This window comes from Stegostoma tigrinum, chromosome 25 (assembly GCF_030684315.1).
Source record: "Stegostoma tigrinum isolate sSteTig4 chromosome 25, sSteTig4.hap1, whole genome shotgun sequence".
Classification (NCBI taxonomy): Eukaryota; Metazoa; Chordata; class Chondrichthyes; order Orectolobiformes; family Stegostomatidae; genus Stegostoma; species Stegostoma tigrinum.
This window is the reverse complement of record NC_081378.1, coordinates 37,403,341-37,419,637: the sequence shown is the minus strand read 5'-3', so window position 1 is coordinate 37,419,637 and position 16,297 is coordinate 37,403,341. Positions and strand designations below refer to the sequence as shown.

The 16,297-nt window shown below is 41.2% G+C and overlaps 1 protein-coding gene across 4 annotated transcripts in view; it reads left to right on the top strand.

The window, feature by feature from the left end:
• Positions 1-16,297, top strand: part of LOC125463160 (mucin-2-like) — a 110,217-nt gene that overhangs the window by 42,700 nt on the left and 51,220 nt on the right. For all 4 annotated transcript variants that reach the window (XM_059654650.1, XM_059654649.1, XM_059654648.1 and 1 more), the window contains 6 exons: positions 248-340; positions 1,041-1,113; positions 1,192-1,329; positions 4,866-5,021; positions 7,268-7,362; positions 15,262-15,388. In XM_059654650.1, coding sequence (XP_059510633.1) covers positions 248-340; positions 1,041-1,113; positions 1,192-1,329; positions 4,866-5,021; positions 7,268-7,362; positions 15,262-15,388 — 682 coding nt within the window. The remainder of the gene's footprint in view (positions 1-247; positions 341-1,040; positions 1,114-1,191; positions 1,330-4,865; positions 5,022-7,267; positions 7,363-15,261; positions 15,389-16,297) is intronic.

Below are 16,297 nucleotides of genomic sequence, written 5' to 3'. Positions count from 1 at the left end.
ATTTAATTAATATTTTGATTAAGCATAAACGGTACAATAGTTCCAATGTCAATAATTGGCATTTTGTACTATTTTTTATGGATCTAGAGATGAGAACAATTAAAAATTATTCAGGAATGGCTTTGCGTCAATTTGACTGACCCACAGGAATTCAAATTAGATCAGATTTGCAGTCTGGTTAGTGGCTAATTCTTACATATCTGTTTGACAAAGTTTAGGCTCATATTTTGTAACTTGTTATCCACAGACAAAAGCTTGGACTGTGAAAGTTGAGCTGCGGCCATGTCAGATCGCATTTAAACAAACATGTTTACAGCACGTGGTGCTCACCCACAATCAGGTGAGGTTTTGTCATCAATCACTTGGGAAGTACAGACCTGAATATTGTTCTGAAGAGAGATATGTTGCAGAAGCTTTTGTTTTTATGCTTTCATCAAGGCAAACACAAGAGTGCCAAACTTCAGTCACTACGGTTTATAATACAGGAAGAAAGGGAACTGATTGGCAAGTCGACTCTGATCAGCTAAAGCATTGCAATGCAGAAAAGCCAAACAATATTCCTACAATTAAACATGATTCTGCAATTGGACAACACTCGCTAATCAATCCTGACTGCACTGCTAGGTGCAGTAGTTACCAATTTAAGAAAATCAATTAAGCTCCTACCATATTTACTTTGCGCTTGCTAGAAGCAAAATACATCCATTAATGTGAACATCATTGTGAAACAGAAAGAAAATATTCAAGCCTTGTCTTTCTAAATTACCTAAGAGCTCGGGGAGTCTGTAGTTCCTGTTACTTTCTCAATGGCAACATCTCAACCAGAGTTGACTTGCAAATCAATCAAGATCCTTCTTTTCCTGCAATAAATTGTCCTGATTTTTCACAATTTGGCATTCATATAATGAATGCAAGGTGAAATATTTTAGCAATGTCTCTTTTGTCAGCATGATTTGTAATCTTTTTATTTTAGATGCTTTTGAGTGGTTCATTTGAGTCAGAAAGTATGCAGAGAAACATTCTTTTTATCCCTTCCACAGACCTCATATACATTCAGTAATGATGGCAATGTTTATTCTGAAGGGAATAAAGTTGGACTTCCCCTAGCAAAAGGTAAAAGACCTAATCTCATTCTATATACTAAATTGGCAAGTAACACTTATGTTAATCTCTGCTTATTTCTTTTTACAGGTGATGTGATAATATTTCAACAGTCCTCAATGTTCATTCAAGTAGCAATTGGTTCAGGTATGAAGATGCAAATACAGATATCTCCCATCATGCAGCTTTATATCTCACTGCCTGAAGCTGCCCAGGGAAGTACAAAAGGTGGGTGTTTAATGCCTGAACAATGTATTTAGTTTATTGCTTACCCATTATGATTACACTTGTGCCCGTGAATCAATTTGATTCACACTTCTCTGGTAGTCTATGATTTTGTGTTGGATGGTGCCTCCTGTTTCCAGGTCCCATATCTCTCTCTCGCTTTCCTTCTAACTCTCATTGGCTTCTGTCAAGCACCTTCCCAATAGATAGAATAGCAGAGTACATGAGGAAATTCGGCCCATCATGTTTGTGCTAGTTCTTTTAAAAGAGTGACCCGGTCAGTCTTACCACTGACCCCCGCATCCATGATTTCTACATTTGTTTTCTGAAAATTCTGAAAATAGTTATTTATTCTCCTTTTGAACATTAATTTTAAACAATACCAATCTCAATATCAGGAAGGGAATTCATCCCAGATTCTAACCACTATTTTTGTAAAAATGTTCTTTCCTCATGTTGCCTCTTATCCTTTAGCCAATCATTTTAAATGAAGTGAAAAAGGTTATTGATTTTTCTACCATTGGAAACAGTTCTATTTTATTCTGCCTTAATTGTATATGCCTCCAACAAATCAGGTTCCTTTGCCCATTCTAGTAAATCTCTTCTGAACCCTGTACAAAGCCTTTATATCCTTTCAGTGCTCTGAACTGGAAAATGTAGATAAAATAGGATGGGACAATTTCAAAGCTAATTGACTTTTACATTCTGTGCTTGTATTTATAAAATCTTTCACAACCTCAGCTTTCAGTATGATACACGTAACACCCACCACTTTGTTAGAAATTATATACAACCAAGTTATGGGCATTGTGAAACCAGCTCCATTTCTTTGAAATTATCAGGTGGATGTAGTTGTACCTCTCTAAGTAATCCAAAGGCCCACATTAAGGCTCTGGAGCCATGGAATTAAAAAACCCATCCTAACAGTGAACTATGTAGCCACTGTCGATTGCTCAAGGGAAAGAAGTCATCTGGCTCACTAATGCCTTTCAGGGAAGGAAATCTGCTGTTTTTAACCCTATGTGGCCTACATGTGACTCCAGATTAACAGCAATTCCCTCTGGGCAATTTTAGAAAAGCAATAATTGCTGGCCTATCCAGTGACACCAACACAAACAAAATATACACTTATCCCCTAAGGCTTTTTTTGAAATTTTCAAGAGGGCTGCTTTACAGTTTTCAATTTTACAATTTTCAAGGTTTCTTGTCAGTTTTCTGAGCTTAAATTTTCATCTTCACAAACTCCTTTATTAGGTGATGCAGTCACATAGTCGCATTACCTTCTGTATTTGAACTGACATACAAGAGATAGCTAAACTCACATACCAGCATCCTCAATAACTATCAATCCTCCATTAAACACACAGTCCCAAACCATAAGGAAAACATTCATTTCCTAGACACACAATATGCAAGTTGGCACAAGACCAGAGGCATAAGTTAGCAACAAAAGTTTTCTTTTCGAAATAATTGGCATGCTTCTACATCACCCTGAACTCACCTGCCACAGACTGGGTGAGGTCAGAGATAATGAATTCCTACAGCATAAACATAAAGCTGGAGCATTTTAACCCAGCAATTGCAAAAGTATTCATTACATCTAAAATCACAGTTGCAAAATTAAATGCACCAATTGACAGTATTTATTGCAACTGCATCCACTACATTTTTTCCCCAGATAGTAAATCCTTATGTTATAGCTCGTTAGAAATTTCACATTTACTGCTCCAGTGGGTTCAAGTTTTCCTGGCTCCAAGGTATTTTAGAATTCTATTTTTGACAGGTTTAAAAGCTGTTAACTCTCCTTTGCAGCCTCCTCACCTGCCCATCCCTTTCCAATCTATTTCTACTGTCCAACACCCCATCTGCCACTGTGGCTTCTTTCATTCTCAATTACCTTTACAGCCTATTCCTCTATGCCCCTTGCAGCCTCCTCCTTCATCCACCAACTGCTTGCAGCTTCCTTTCCAACCCCCAACCCTTGCATGTCCCACAACATGAGACACCCCAGTTCTATCTAGTGTCATGATTAACAGTCTAGAAGGTCTGGCCCTGCACTTGTCTATCAATGAGGTGCAATCCCATGCTCAATAACTCAAGGCCTAGAACTGCATTCAGTTACCCTCAAGGGCTAGGACCTGCACTTAGCAAAACCCAGTCCTGGGTCCTGAAGGTAACAATTCCCTTGGCACACATCAGCACTTGACAATCCCACACTACAATGACTCAAGCTGCACTAGTAAACCCGCCTGTAGCATATTAAAGAGTGATACAGCCTGTGATTACCTGAACAAGAGAGAAGCTCCAACTGGTGCAGCAACTTCTTATTAATTCTGTCTCCATCACCTACAGCATGACTTTCCTCTGATTGGCTGCAGACTGCTGGCATTCCACAGTGATTAGCCCAACCAGGGCTCCACATTTCTAACACTTAAAAGCAAATGCTTTGGTCACATCGTTCTACTCTCTCATTCTCATTCCTGATTCTTGTATAATTCAAATTTGGATTTCAATGTCAAAAATACACTAGTTTACCTGTCATGAGGTGCACTGGAAAAGATACCCAATGCTGTTAGCTTTTAATGTGGCTGGATGGGTCTAAGGATAATTCACTCTGAGGGGCTTATGCATTTTATGAAACATGAATTCTATTTCACAAAACACATTTTGTGATATTATGATATCAAAAAGCACTACTTTCTTTTAGAAATAGATGCTGCTGGACCATAAGAAAACTGGCAGCCAATTTACTCATCCAATGCCTCTCAAACAGCAATGACATAATAAACACTTTGCTAACATAGCATTGCTTTGAGGAAGCCTACAGTGTGGAAACAGCCCATTCAGCCCATCATGTACATTCCATCCCTCTGAAGAGCACCCACCCATACCCCCACGTAACCAGGTACTTGCCATGACTAATCAACCTGGCCTGCACTTCCCTGGACACTATGGAGCAATTTAGCATAGTCAGTCAACATAACCTGCACATTTTTGGACTGTGGGAGGAAACCCACACAGACACAGGGAGAATGTGAAAACTTCACACAGACAGTCGCCTGAGGGTGGAATCAAACCTGGGTCCCTGGTGCTGAGAGGCTGCAATGTTAACCATTGAGCCACCATACCACTTGTGGGATAAACATTGCTTTAACATTCATCCCAAATCTGTTACTTTTATCGGTGTGGAACTCTTTTTCTCATATAGCCTTGGTCATTGGCATCCCTAGTGCATGTTTATCCTACAGTAAGACTCATTCACTCTCTGAAACACTGTAACACTCTTTGCCTACACATGTATATCTACAGTTTACTGACTACAGCTCTCTTCTGTTTCAGTACATCTCATTATCTGGTCTCTCCTGTTCTGCTGTGCTCTGAGACGTCAGCAGCATCATCTTTCTCATATTCTTTAATGCTACATTATCAACAATACTATGGTTGGCACTTACAGTACAAATCAAGAATGGTTTGAATTAATGATGTGAAAAAATGAGATTGATACTTTCATTTAATGATGTGTATTTTCTGCTCTACAGGGCTATGTGGCACTTTCAATGACAATGCAAATGATGACTTCCTATCTGCACATAACATTGTGGAAGATGCACCTCTCACTTTTGCTAATTCCTGGGAAGCTGAAAGCCATTGCACTGGAACACTAATATTTGATCCATGCATTAGTTCAGATAATGGTAATATAGAATGGTTAATCCCAACTATAGCAGACATTGTTTAACTCTGCCATGTTATAAGACATGAGTTCTGAATTGATATAGTAAATATCTCATTTTTTCTTATGTACAGAATTCCACTATCTCAAACTATTCTGTTTCAACAGTCTGATCACGTCTGATCACGCGCGTCTCCCGCATTTCCCGCAACACATCCCTCACATCCCGCCCCCGCCACAACCGCCCAAAGAGGATCCCCCTCATTCTCACACACCACCCCACCAACCTCCGGATACAACGCATCATCCTCCGACACTTCCGCCATCTACAATCCGACCCCACCACCCAAGACATTTTTCCATCCCCACCCCTGTCTGCTTTCCGGAGAGACCACTCTCTACGTGACTCCCTTGTTCGCTCCACACTGCCCTCCAACCCCACCACACCCGGCACCTTCCCCTGCAACCGCAGGAAGTGCTACACTTGCCCCCACACATCCTCCCTCACCCCTATCCCAGGCCCCAAGATGACATTCCACATTAAGCAGAGGTTCACCTGCACATCTGCCAATGTGGTATACTGCATCCACTGTACCCGGTGTGGCTTCCTCTACATTGGGGAAACCAAGCGGAGGCTTGGAGACCGCTTTGCAGAACACCTCCGCTCAGTTCGCAATAAACAACTGCACCTCCCAGTCGCAAACCATTTCCACTCCCCCTCCCATTCTTTAGATGACATGTCCATCATGGGCCTCCTGCACTGCCACAATGATGCCACCCGAAGGTTGCAGGAACAGCAACTCATATTCCGCCTGGGAACCCTGCAGCCATATGGTATCAATGTGGACTTCACCAGTTTCAAAATCTCCCCTTCCCCTACTGCATCCCTAAACCAGCCCAGTTCGTCCCCTCCCCCCACTGCACCACACAACCAGCCCAGCTCTTCCCCCCCACCCACTGCATCCCAAAACCAGTCCAACCTGTCCCTGCCTCCCTAACCGGTTCTTCCTCTCACCCATCCCTTCCTCCCACCCCCAGCTACCTACTAACCTCATCCCACCTCCTTGACCTGTCCGTCTTCCCTGGACTGACCTATCCCCTCCCTACCTCCCCACCTACACTCTCTCCACCTATCTTCTTTACTCTCCATCTTCGGTCCGCCTCCCCCTCTCTCCCTATTTATTCCAGTTCCCTCTCCCCATCCCCCTCTCTGATGAAGGGTCTAGGCCCGAAATGTCAGCTTTTGTGCTCCTGAGATGCTGCTTGGCCTGCTGTGTTCATCCAGCCTCACATTTTATTATCTTGGAATTCTCCAGCATCTGCAGTTCCCATTATCTCCTCTACATGAAAAGCTTACCTGGTTAGTTTGCATTTTAAACATGAGCCTAATCATCTGTCTGATCTTTGTACTGGATTCAAGGATAGTGCACTTAAAGAGAAAGTGAATGTAGGGATTATGTGATGTACTGATACCAAGTTAATTTTTGGACTATGCAAAATAATGTGCAAATGTGATCTGATGAAGAGTCATTGAGGCTCAAAATGTTAGCTAGCTTTCTCTCAATGGGTGCTGCCTGATCTGCTGTGATTGCTAGCATTTTTTTTGTTTTCAGTTCAGATTCCAGCTCTGCATCTGCTCCTGTACTGTCTGTGATCTGTGTTTGGAAATGTGTAAGTTCTAGGGATAGGGTGCCACAATATTTCTAAGTACCTGACATCTTCATTTCTCTGATTATTCTTTATCTCTTCAAAGCAATGTTCTGTTTTCATGTGTTTATATGGCTAATTCCTCAATTTTTGTTCTGATGTTTCCAAAATGTGACCTCCAAAATTCTCTGTACTTTTCTAATCTTTCCTGGTGCTTCTCCCTCTCCTTGATCTGCCTTCTTCTGTCTCTTCACTCCTTGATCATATTGTTTTTTTAAGCTAGCTGACCCCAGCTGTGTGTGTTGAATTACTACAATTCACTGTATTTTGTGCGATGCTCAAGAGCGGAAATAGAGCAGAAAACTACAAAGTAGCAAGGGTTAATGAGGATACATCTTGCAAATATCAATGTAAGAATTTATAAAGTGGAAAATGTAATCAAAATTTAGAACAAAAATATTCAAGGACGAAGCTAAGTAAGGCAGATATGGAATGGCTGTAGGCTAAGGTTTATTTTAACATATTTTAAATACAAATTATTTTATTGCATAGCTTGAATTTGAATTAATTTTTATATCATATAATGATGAAAACTGACATGTTATTAAATATTGCTTGCAGAACACTATGCCAAGCTGCATTGTTCCTATTTAAAAGGTCCAATGGATGCTTTTGCTGTGTGTCACTCAACAGTGGATTACATGAAATATTATCAAGTAAGAATTCTACAAATGACTGAATGCCTTTAAAGAAATTTAAAGTCAAAATATAATATGAATAGATGATGTTACAATCTCAGCCGATAATACTAGATAAGACAGATCCCAGAGTGGCTTTGATAGATCATAGCTTTTCTATTTGCAATTTGGTTATTGTGGTGGTCAGTCACTGAATGTACTCAGAAGAGGCTGCTAATTTACTTTTAACAAAAGAACATCAAAACATATTACACATCAAAGGAAAAAAACTACATTGCACAATGTAAGAATTCTTTCAAATTTTCTTATTAGAACTATCAACAAAATGATTTGACCATTTTCCGTTGAACAACCACCTTACCGATAGTCACACTTCAGCTCTCACTTTCTTTCCACTTTAAATGTACTCGTTTCATTGGCACAGCTGTACTTCTGTTTGTGGCAAATGTCTGTATTCTTTGATGCTATCTTCTTTATGTCTCTTCCTGAGACCCTTAAACCATATGGCAGCACAGCTCTGCTATATCCTGCATGAGTTTCCTAAACTCATTATTTATAGCTTCCTGTTCTGGAACTTCTCGGGACTTTCGTCTCCTGCTCTGGGGACTGCTGAACTGTGAAGATAATTACACATAGGATCCCTGTGGAATCCCCAATGTATAACACTCCAAATTAATTACCCATGAAATCAAAGATTCTAATGGGATCTTCTGAAAGTATCCTGAGTAGTTATTGAAGTGATCCCCAAACCTAGCTCACACACTCCGTACTTCCTAACTCACAGAATCACCACAGCCCATTGATTCCACACCAACCCTCCAAAGAGCATCTCTCCCAGACCCACCTCCCTACCCTGTCCCTATAACCCTGCATTTATGATGACTAAACCACGTATCCTGTTCATCCCTGGAAACTATGGGCAATTTAGCCTGGCCAATCCAGCCTAACCTGCGCATCTTTAGTCTTTGGGAGGAAACCAGAGCACCTGGAAGAAACCTGCACAGATTTGGGGAGAATGTGCAAACTCCATACAGCCCGAGAGTTGAATCGAACCTGGTCCCTTGCTCTGTGAGGTAGCAGTGCTAACCACTGAGCCACCATGTTGCCTTTATACGACTGAGACCCTGACCTCCAAACCTACGTCACACTGCACCACTCCCCAACTCCTTATACCACATAGACCTTGACATGAGAATCCCCTTACCCCCCACCAGAAACTATCCTCCTTCCCTTTTCTGGACTCGATCTCCGCAGGGTTCAGCATTGTACTCCTCCCGTCAATATCTCCCATCCACCCTGGCCCCAATGCTCCAATGATTAGTTAGCCCCCTTGCCACCTTGTACTTGGCACCCTATTTAGCTCGGGCCTTATTTACTTAGCACTCAGCCTCCCTCCCCACCCAGCACCTTACTCTTTCTATCCCCACACTTACCTTACGTATGTCCATTTTGACATCGGCTGTCAAAGTGGATGTCTGGACATTTAAATGTCAGTAAAAGTGATGTGGTTGTTTTCCGCTGGCCGGTCGATACACGAGGGGGAATGGAAGTATTGTTCTGCAGTTCTGAAGAGGCTCTGATCAGAACCTTCTGTCAGAAACATGGAGCTCTGTTGTGTCGTACAAAGGAAGGAGCGGGGTGGCAATCAGTGGGAGATTGCTAACCCTTGGAGCATTGACCCATTTAGGGGCCTAAATGGAGCAACACAGTGGTACAGTGGTTAGCACTGCTGCCTCAAAGCACCAGGGACCCAGGTTCAATTCCACCTTTAGGCAACTGTCTGTGTGGAGTTTGCGCATTCTCCCCGTGTCTGCATGGGCTTACTCTGGTTTCCTCCCCTGTTCAAAGGTGTGCAGGTTAGGTGGATTGGCCATGCTAAATTGCCTGTGGCATTCAGGGATGTGAAGGTTCAGTGGGTTATAGCAGGATGAGTCTGGGCGGGATGCTCTGAGGATCAGTGTGGACTTGTTGGGCTGAAGGGCCTGTTTCCACACTGTAGGAATTCTATCCTATTCTAACATACTTACAAGTCAACATCCAGGCTATTGAGATGTGCTGGTTTTAATGGCTCCAATTATTTTAGTTATTTTCATAACTGTAAAATTGCCCTACTTTGTCCCTGTCTTCACTTATGTACTGTTGGAAATGCCATCCATGCAGGTTGTTTATCTCTAGGCTTGACTGTTTCAATGTGCTTCTGGCTGATGTCCCATATTCTAGCCTTTGTAAAGTTGAGGTCATCTAAAACTCTGCCGTCGATATCCTTCCTCACACAGAGCTCTGCTCACAAGTATCCCTGTATTCACCAATGTACTGGCTCCCTCTTACACAACATCTTAGTTTTATCATTGTTATCATTGTTTGAATTCCTTCCATGTCTTTGTCGGTTTAGGAGTATCGGAACAAGAGTAGGCTATTCAGCCTATCGAGGCTGCCTTCACCTTTCAATGTTATTATGGCTGATTGAATGCTGTAAATATTTTTATCCAGCACAACCTGAAAAACGGGAATCAGAAATCTATCAATCTTTACCTTAATCAATTGATCTCCTCTAAATCCACAACCCATTATAGCTGCCTAGGCTCTTAGTTCTAGGATTTTCTTCCAAAATTTGTATTTCTTTCTGTCCCTTTGCTTATTGCAGGCCATCCTTAAAACTCAACTCTTTAGTCAAACTTTGATGAACAGCCATAACATTTCCTACTGTTTTTCACTGCTTTAGTACATTGCCTTGATGCATCTTGAGTTGTTTTATATTGTTAATTGTGCTATATAAATACAAGTCGATGAGCTTGCTTCTAATATGTTGAAATAATTGTGATTTACTCCGTTATTTTACGAAATTATCATTTCTCTGAAGAATGTAAAGCTACAGTCTGACCACTGTGCTAAATCCAACAAAAACATTTAGGGCTGTCAAAGAAACTAGATTTTCACTGAAGCTTTTTTTTTGCTGGATTCAAGTTCTGATTCAATGAGTTAAAATAGATTATATTAAAGCTGCAGTGCTTCAATGTTTGTTTCTCAACTCCTTCCAAGGTCAGGCAAGCTATTACCCTAGTACTGTACTTGGGAGGGCCTGTTACCAGCACTTCTTACTATCTTGAACATAATTTTTATAATGTGCATTTAATCTTATTTTTCCTCCCTTTACTGGTGTATGATTTAATATACAGCTGTTCCCTGGTTTGGGAACTCATTTATATTACACCCTATTAGAAGCAGGAAAGCTCAAACACCTTCCACTTGCACTTCCTCAGAGGTATCCTCAACATTTCTCAACAGGACAAGATCATTAAATTGAGGTTTCGGAACATGCTAATTGCTTAGCATACATTCACTGCTAACCCAATGATATCTACAATGGTTCAATCCATTCATTGAATGGCTGATAGCTGCATACTCTATAAGGCACTTTGGCCACTGGGTCATGACATCCTCAGAGTCTGTGCCTATGTTCCTAGGACACCTGCAAATGAAGTATTGACAGATATTGACACTGAGCACTGGGAGATGATCATTGATCACCTCTGCAGCTGACTGGTTTGAAGATCTTTGGAGGAAGGAAGCAGAAGCAGAAAATTTAGCTGGCTAAGCAGAAAGAAGACAGATAGCTGTGAATCCCACCTCACCAGCCCATTGTCATCTTCTGCAGAAAATGTGGCAGAGTTTGTCATGCCAGAGTGAAGCCCCTGAGCCAATCCAGGCAATGCTTAATACAGGTCAATGCTTAATACAGGACAATGCCTAATACAGGATTTACCAACACAGCAGAATTCATCATCTTATGGAAGGCTGCCAATCCCATCAATTCCTTACAAAATTGAAAAGTGCCTTGTAACCAATAAGTTAAATGGAAAAGCTAATTTCTGACTACCAGACTCTGAATAGCAAATGAATACAGCATGAGATAACTTACATCGTATCTGTGACAGATTTGCTAATGCAATACACCATGGATTTCATACATGTCTACTCATCATCGAGAGATAGCAGGAACTGCAGATGCTGGAGAATCTGAGGTAGCAAGGTGTAGAGCTGGATGAACACAGCAGGCCAAGCAGCACCTGAGGCCATCCAGCTCTACATCTTGTATACTCATCATCTAGTCGGGTCTGGCGGGGATGTCTGAGACCAAACAGAATTACAGAACGGTTAAATATTAATTAAGGGCTAAGTGGGTAAAGACTAGTTGTGTGTATGTGGGGAGCTAGTAAACAAGTGTGTTAGAGTGTTGTGATTTTGTATAAACATCTGACTGGATAAGTACATGCCTGGACACAATTTAAACCACTGCTAACCTTTGATATATACACATAACACAGACTGTCAGGAGACACAAGTCCATCACCTCTTAAATATACAAGCTATTTCAAGTTGTGTCTATCTGTCAAATAATTATATATTATAAATAATCCTCACCAAACCTGCAAGCATGCATATTTCTGAGAGGACAACTGGCAACAAATAGGGAGTATGAACTGTCACATAGAGGAAGAGTATCTGAGCTTCATGGTTTTGATTGCCAAGGTAAGCTCGTTTCAGAGTAAGCATTAGACATTGGAAATTAAGAGCATCAGTAGGCCATTCAGCCCCTTAACATGCTCCTCTATTCCAGATCATGCTTGATATCTACCTCAACGCTATATTTCTGCGCATTCCCCACATCCGTTGATGTCATAGTAACTATCAATTCTCTGTCTTGAATTTATTTAATGGCAAAACTTTCATAGCCCTCTCATATTTGGGATGTTAGGGACAAAGTCATTCCTGTATTTTGATATTTTACAGGATATAGCATGATATTAGCATGCCTAAACAGAAGTGTGATGTGGAGCTGCCAGTGTTAGACTGGGTCGGACAAGATCAGAAGTCATGCAACACCAAGTTTTAGTCCAACTGGTTTATTTGCAAACATAAGCTTTCAGAATCTTACTCCTTCCTCACGTGTTAGTGAGAGAGGTTGTATCAAACACAGAATTTACAAGTAAAAGATCAAAGGGTCACACCATGGGGCGGCACGGTGGCTCAGTGGTTAGCACTGCAGCCTCAGAGCACCAGGGACCAGGGCTTCAATTCCAGCCTCGGGCAACTGTCTGTGTGGAGTTTGCACATTCTCCCCATGTCTGCATGGGTTTTCTTCGGGTGCTCCGGTTTCCTCCCACAGTCCAAAGATGTGCAGGCTAGGTGGACTGGCCATCCTAAATGCCCATAGTGTTCAGGAGTGTGTGGGTTGTAGGGAGATGGGTCTGGGTGGGATGCTGTAACGGGCGGTGTGGACTTGTTGGGCCAAAGGGCCTGCTTCCACACTTTAAGGAATCTAATCCATTGATCAGGAAGTACTCAACAAACCTAAGATACTGTTAAATCTTTAATCAGTCAGAAGGCTTTAATTGATTAATATGTATATCCCTAAATTCCTTTGAAGTCACTGTCCTGAAAGAACTAAGAGTTTTATCAGTGTAAAGTAGATGTGACATTTTAGGCCAGACAATGCATGTTAGGTGTGAGGTCTTGTTTAGAATCTGTTTATGCTTTGATTTGGAGTCAGACTAGTTTTATTTCTAAAGCAGGAAATTATAAAGAATCACATTGACTGACTGTCTATAAATTATGTGTTTTTGAACCAAATAGATTGTATCTGCAAATACAAATTCACCCCTTAGATTCATGTGTGTGTGTGTGTTTGACAGAGAGTATGTTTATGTGAGTGAGCATGTGAGTATGCAGCGTGCGAGTGAGTATGTGTGAGAGTGTAAGTGTGGAGGCGTCACCTGTAGTGTGACATGAACCCAAGATCCACGTTAAAACTGCCCTCATGGATACCGAACTTGGCTACCAGCCACTGCTCAGCAACTCTGCATCTGTCTTATTCTTGGACATATACATCTCCATCAAGGACCTCAATACATGACTCTACCGCAAGCCCATGGATAGCCTCATGATGCTGCATTTCTCCAGCTTCCACCCTGAACATATTTAAACAATCATCCCCTATGGACAAGCTCTACACATACACATGATCTGTTCAGATGAGGAGGAATGAGATGGACACCTTAAAGTGTTGAATGATGCCCTCATAGGAACAGTGTATAATGCTCAACTCATCGATCACCAGTTCTGACATGCCATAGCGAAAAACTGTAATGACTTATGTTACTGAATCGTCAACGATTAAATAGAGCAATGGTTTCCACATTCTGAAATGTAAAACCAATATTAACAAAGGAACATACCTTCTGATTAACTGCAAACACGAGTTTTACAAATATGCATAGTTTTTGAATTAAATGCACACATTTGATTTTTCAGGATTTCACTGTTTTCTGAGATGCCTGTGCTACTAAAACCATGTTAAAATAATTTTAAATGAATGATAACCCAAAGCATTGGCATCCATCTGATATTGTAAGTTCTGCTAATAAAAGACAATTTTATTGACTACTTTTCATCATCTTTATTAAGATCTAGTTACCTATTTGATGGCCATGGACCCAGCTTAGTTCAGCTGATATATTCTTTCAATTGACCAATATCCTTCAGGCCATGAATCTCCCAAAGAACAGTCATATACTTTGCTGTGTATCCCAAAGAATCTATGAAAAAAGTCTGTAGTCCATTGTATCTTGTCATATCTCTGATTTATCGTCAGTTTTCTTGGCTTCCTTAGGATGCCAGCTGTCCAAGCAGCTCTGTCCTAGCGAAGAAATCCCAAATGCATTATTAGCTGGGCTTTTCTTTCCCAACTGCTTAACTTTACGATTTTGAATTCATACTTAACTGCTTTATCAGAAACACTCTGAAACATGAACATTGCTGACAGCACATTAATAGACAATAGGTGCTGGAGTAGGCCATTCAGCCCTTCGAGCCAGCACCACCATTCATTATGATCATGGCTGATCATCCACTATCAGTATCCTGTTCCTGCCTTATCCCCATAACCCTTGATTCCACTATCTTTAAGACGGTGCCATCCTTATAGCTTTTGTAGAATTTTATAGCTTTTGTAGAATTTTGTTCATCGACTTCTCTTGTTTATAAATTGTGGCCTTTCCAAACCAGATGTTCATACTCATCCGGAATTTCTTTACATACCGGGTATGTGTCTGATATATGGCAGGGTGACTAGTGTGACTGGCCGTGTTGTGTCTTCTTGTTGTGGTCTGTCGTGGAGGTAATGGCGGATTGTGCTTTTTGTTTATCCATTCCTTCTAAAAACACTGTATAAGTGCTCCTGTTCTGCTTTGCACAATACCAGATTGTTGCAATGTGCTGTGGCCCATTTGAATAAAGTCCTGATGCAGCTCTGTTTATGGGTGTTGGGGTGGTTGCTGGAGTAATTAAGTATCTAGTCCATATCTGTGGTCTTTCTGTATATGCTAGTCTGGAGTTCCCCAATGTTCTTACAATCTACATCCAGGAAGGCTAGTCAATTGTTGTTTTCAATGATGAAGGTGTCATCTATGTAAAGGACCAAGAGTTTGGATTGTATAGTGGGGAGCGCTGTTCTTTCTAACCAGTGCATGGCCACTTCTGCATTCAGACCTGATATTGGTGATCCCATTGGTGTTCCGTTAATTTGTTTGAATATACGGTTGTTGAAGGTGAAGTGAGTTAAGAACGCAGAACATAGAACAGTACAGCAGAGACAGGCCCTTCGGGCCACAACATTGTGCCGACCTGTTATTCTACTAAGATCAAGTGCCCTGCTGCACCGGACGCGCACTGAAGATGTTACCCAGCAGGGTGACGAAACGTCTACAACCAAACACACTGGCTCGGTGAGCAAGTCCACAAGCTCAGTGATTTGTTTATTTACTCTTCTTATTTGTTGATTTAAATCTGGATTGTTTATCTGTATGAAACATTTGTGACATTTAACACTAACTTTACTTAAAAACGGTTTTTTTCCAGATGTGCGTAGCTGCCACCTGTGCCTGTGAGAACATCAATGACTGTCTGTGTGCAGGATTGGGAGCATACGTTCATGAGTGTGCAGCTCATGGTGTCATTATCAGAAACTGGAGAAAAGACATCTGCAGTATGTTCTTCCAGTGCTTATATTTTTATGGAATTCTTGAATTTAATTGCTTTTAACTTATAGCTGATTCAAATTACGCTGAAGAATATAAAGCTATTGCTGCACTTTATGGATTTTTTCACTTCTTTGGCACCTTAGAAGAAACAGTTAACTCTTAAAAGTCTAATAAAAATTTCAGCTTATGCAATGCCAGAGAGTCTAATAAATTACTCTTGGAGGTTTCCAACTTACATCGATGATTTGGGGTTGGACACCACATGTAGTGTCAAAGTTTGCAGATGACACTATGATGAGTGGTCGAGCAAAGTGTGCAGAAGGATATAAATAGTTTAAGTGAATGGGAAAAGGTCTGGCAGATGGAGTACAAAGTTGATACATGTGAAGTCATCCTGTTTGGTAGGAATAACAGTAAAAAGGACTATTATTTGAACAGTAAAAAGCTGTGCAGAGAGACCTGGGTGTTCTTGTACACGAAACGCAGAAGGTCAGTTTGCAGATACAACAGGTAATCAAGAAGGCAAATAGAATTTTGTCCTTCATTGTTGGAGGGATTGGGTTGAAAAGCAGGGAGGTTTTGTTGCAACTATACAGGGTGGTGGTAAGGCCATACCTGGTGCACTGCGTGCAGTTTCGGTCTCCTTACTTGAGGAAGGATGTATTGGCACTGGAGGGGGTGAACAGAAGATTCACTAGGTTAATTCCAAAGTTGAGAGGTTGACTTATGAGGAGGCACTGAGTAGGCTGGGATCATATTCATTGGAATTTAGATTAATGAGGGGGGATCTTATGGAAACATATGAAATTTTGAAGAGAATAGATAAGACAGAAGCAGGAGGTTATTTCCCCTGGTGGGTGAAACTAGAATGAGATGGCATAGCCTCAAAATTGGGGGGATCAGATTAGGACTGA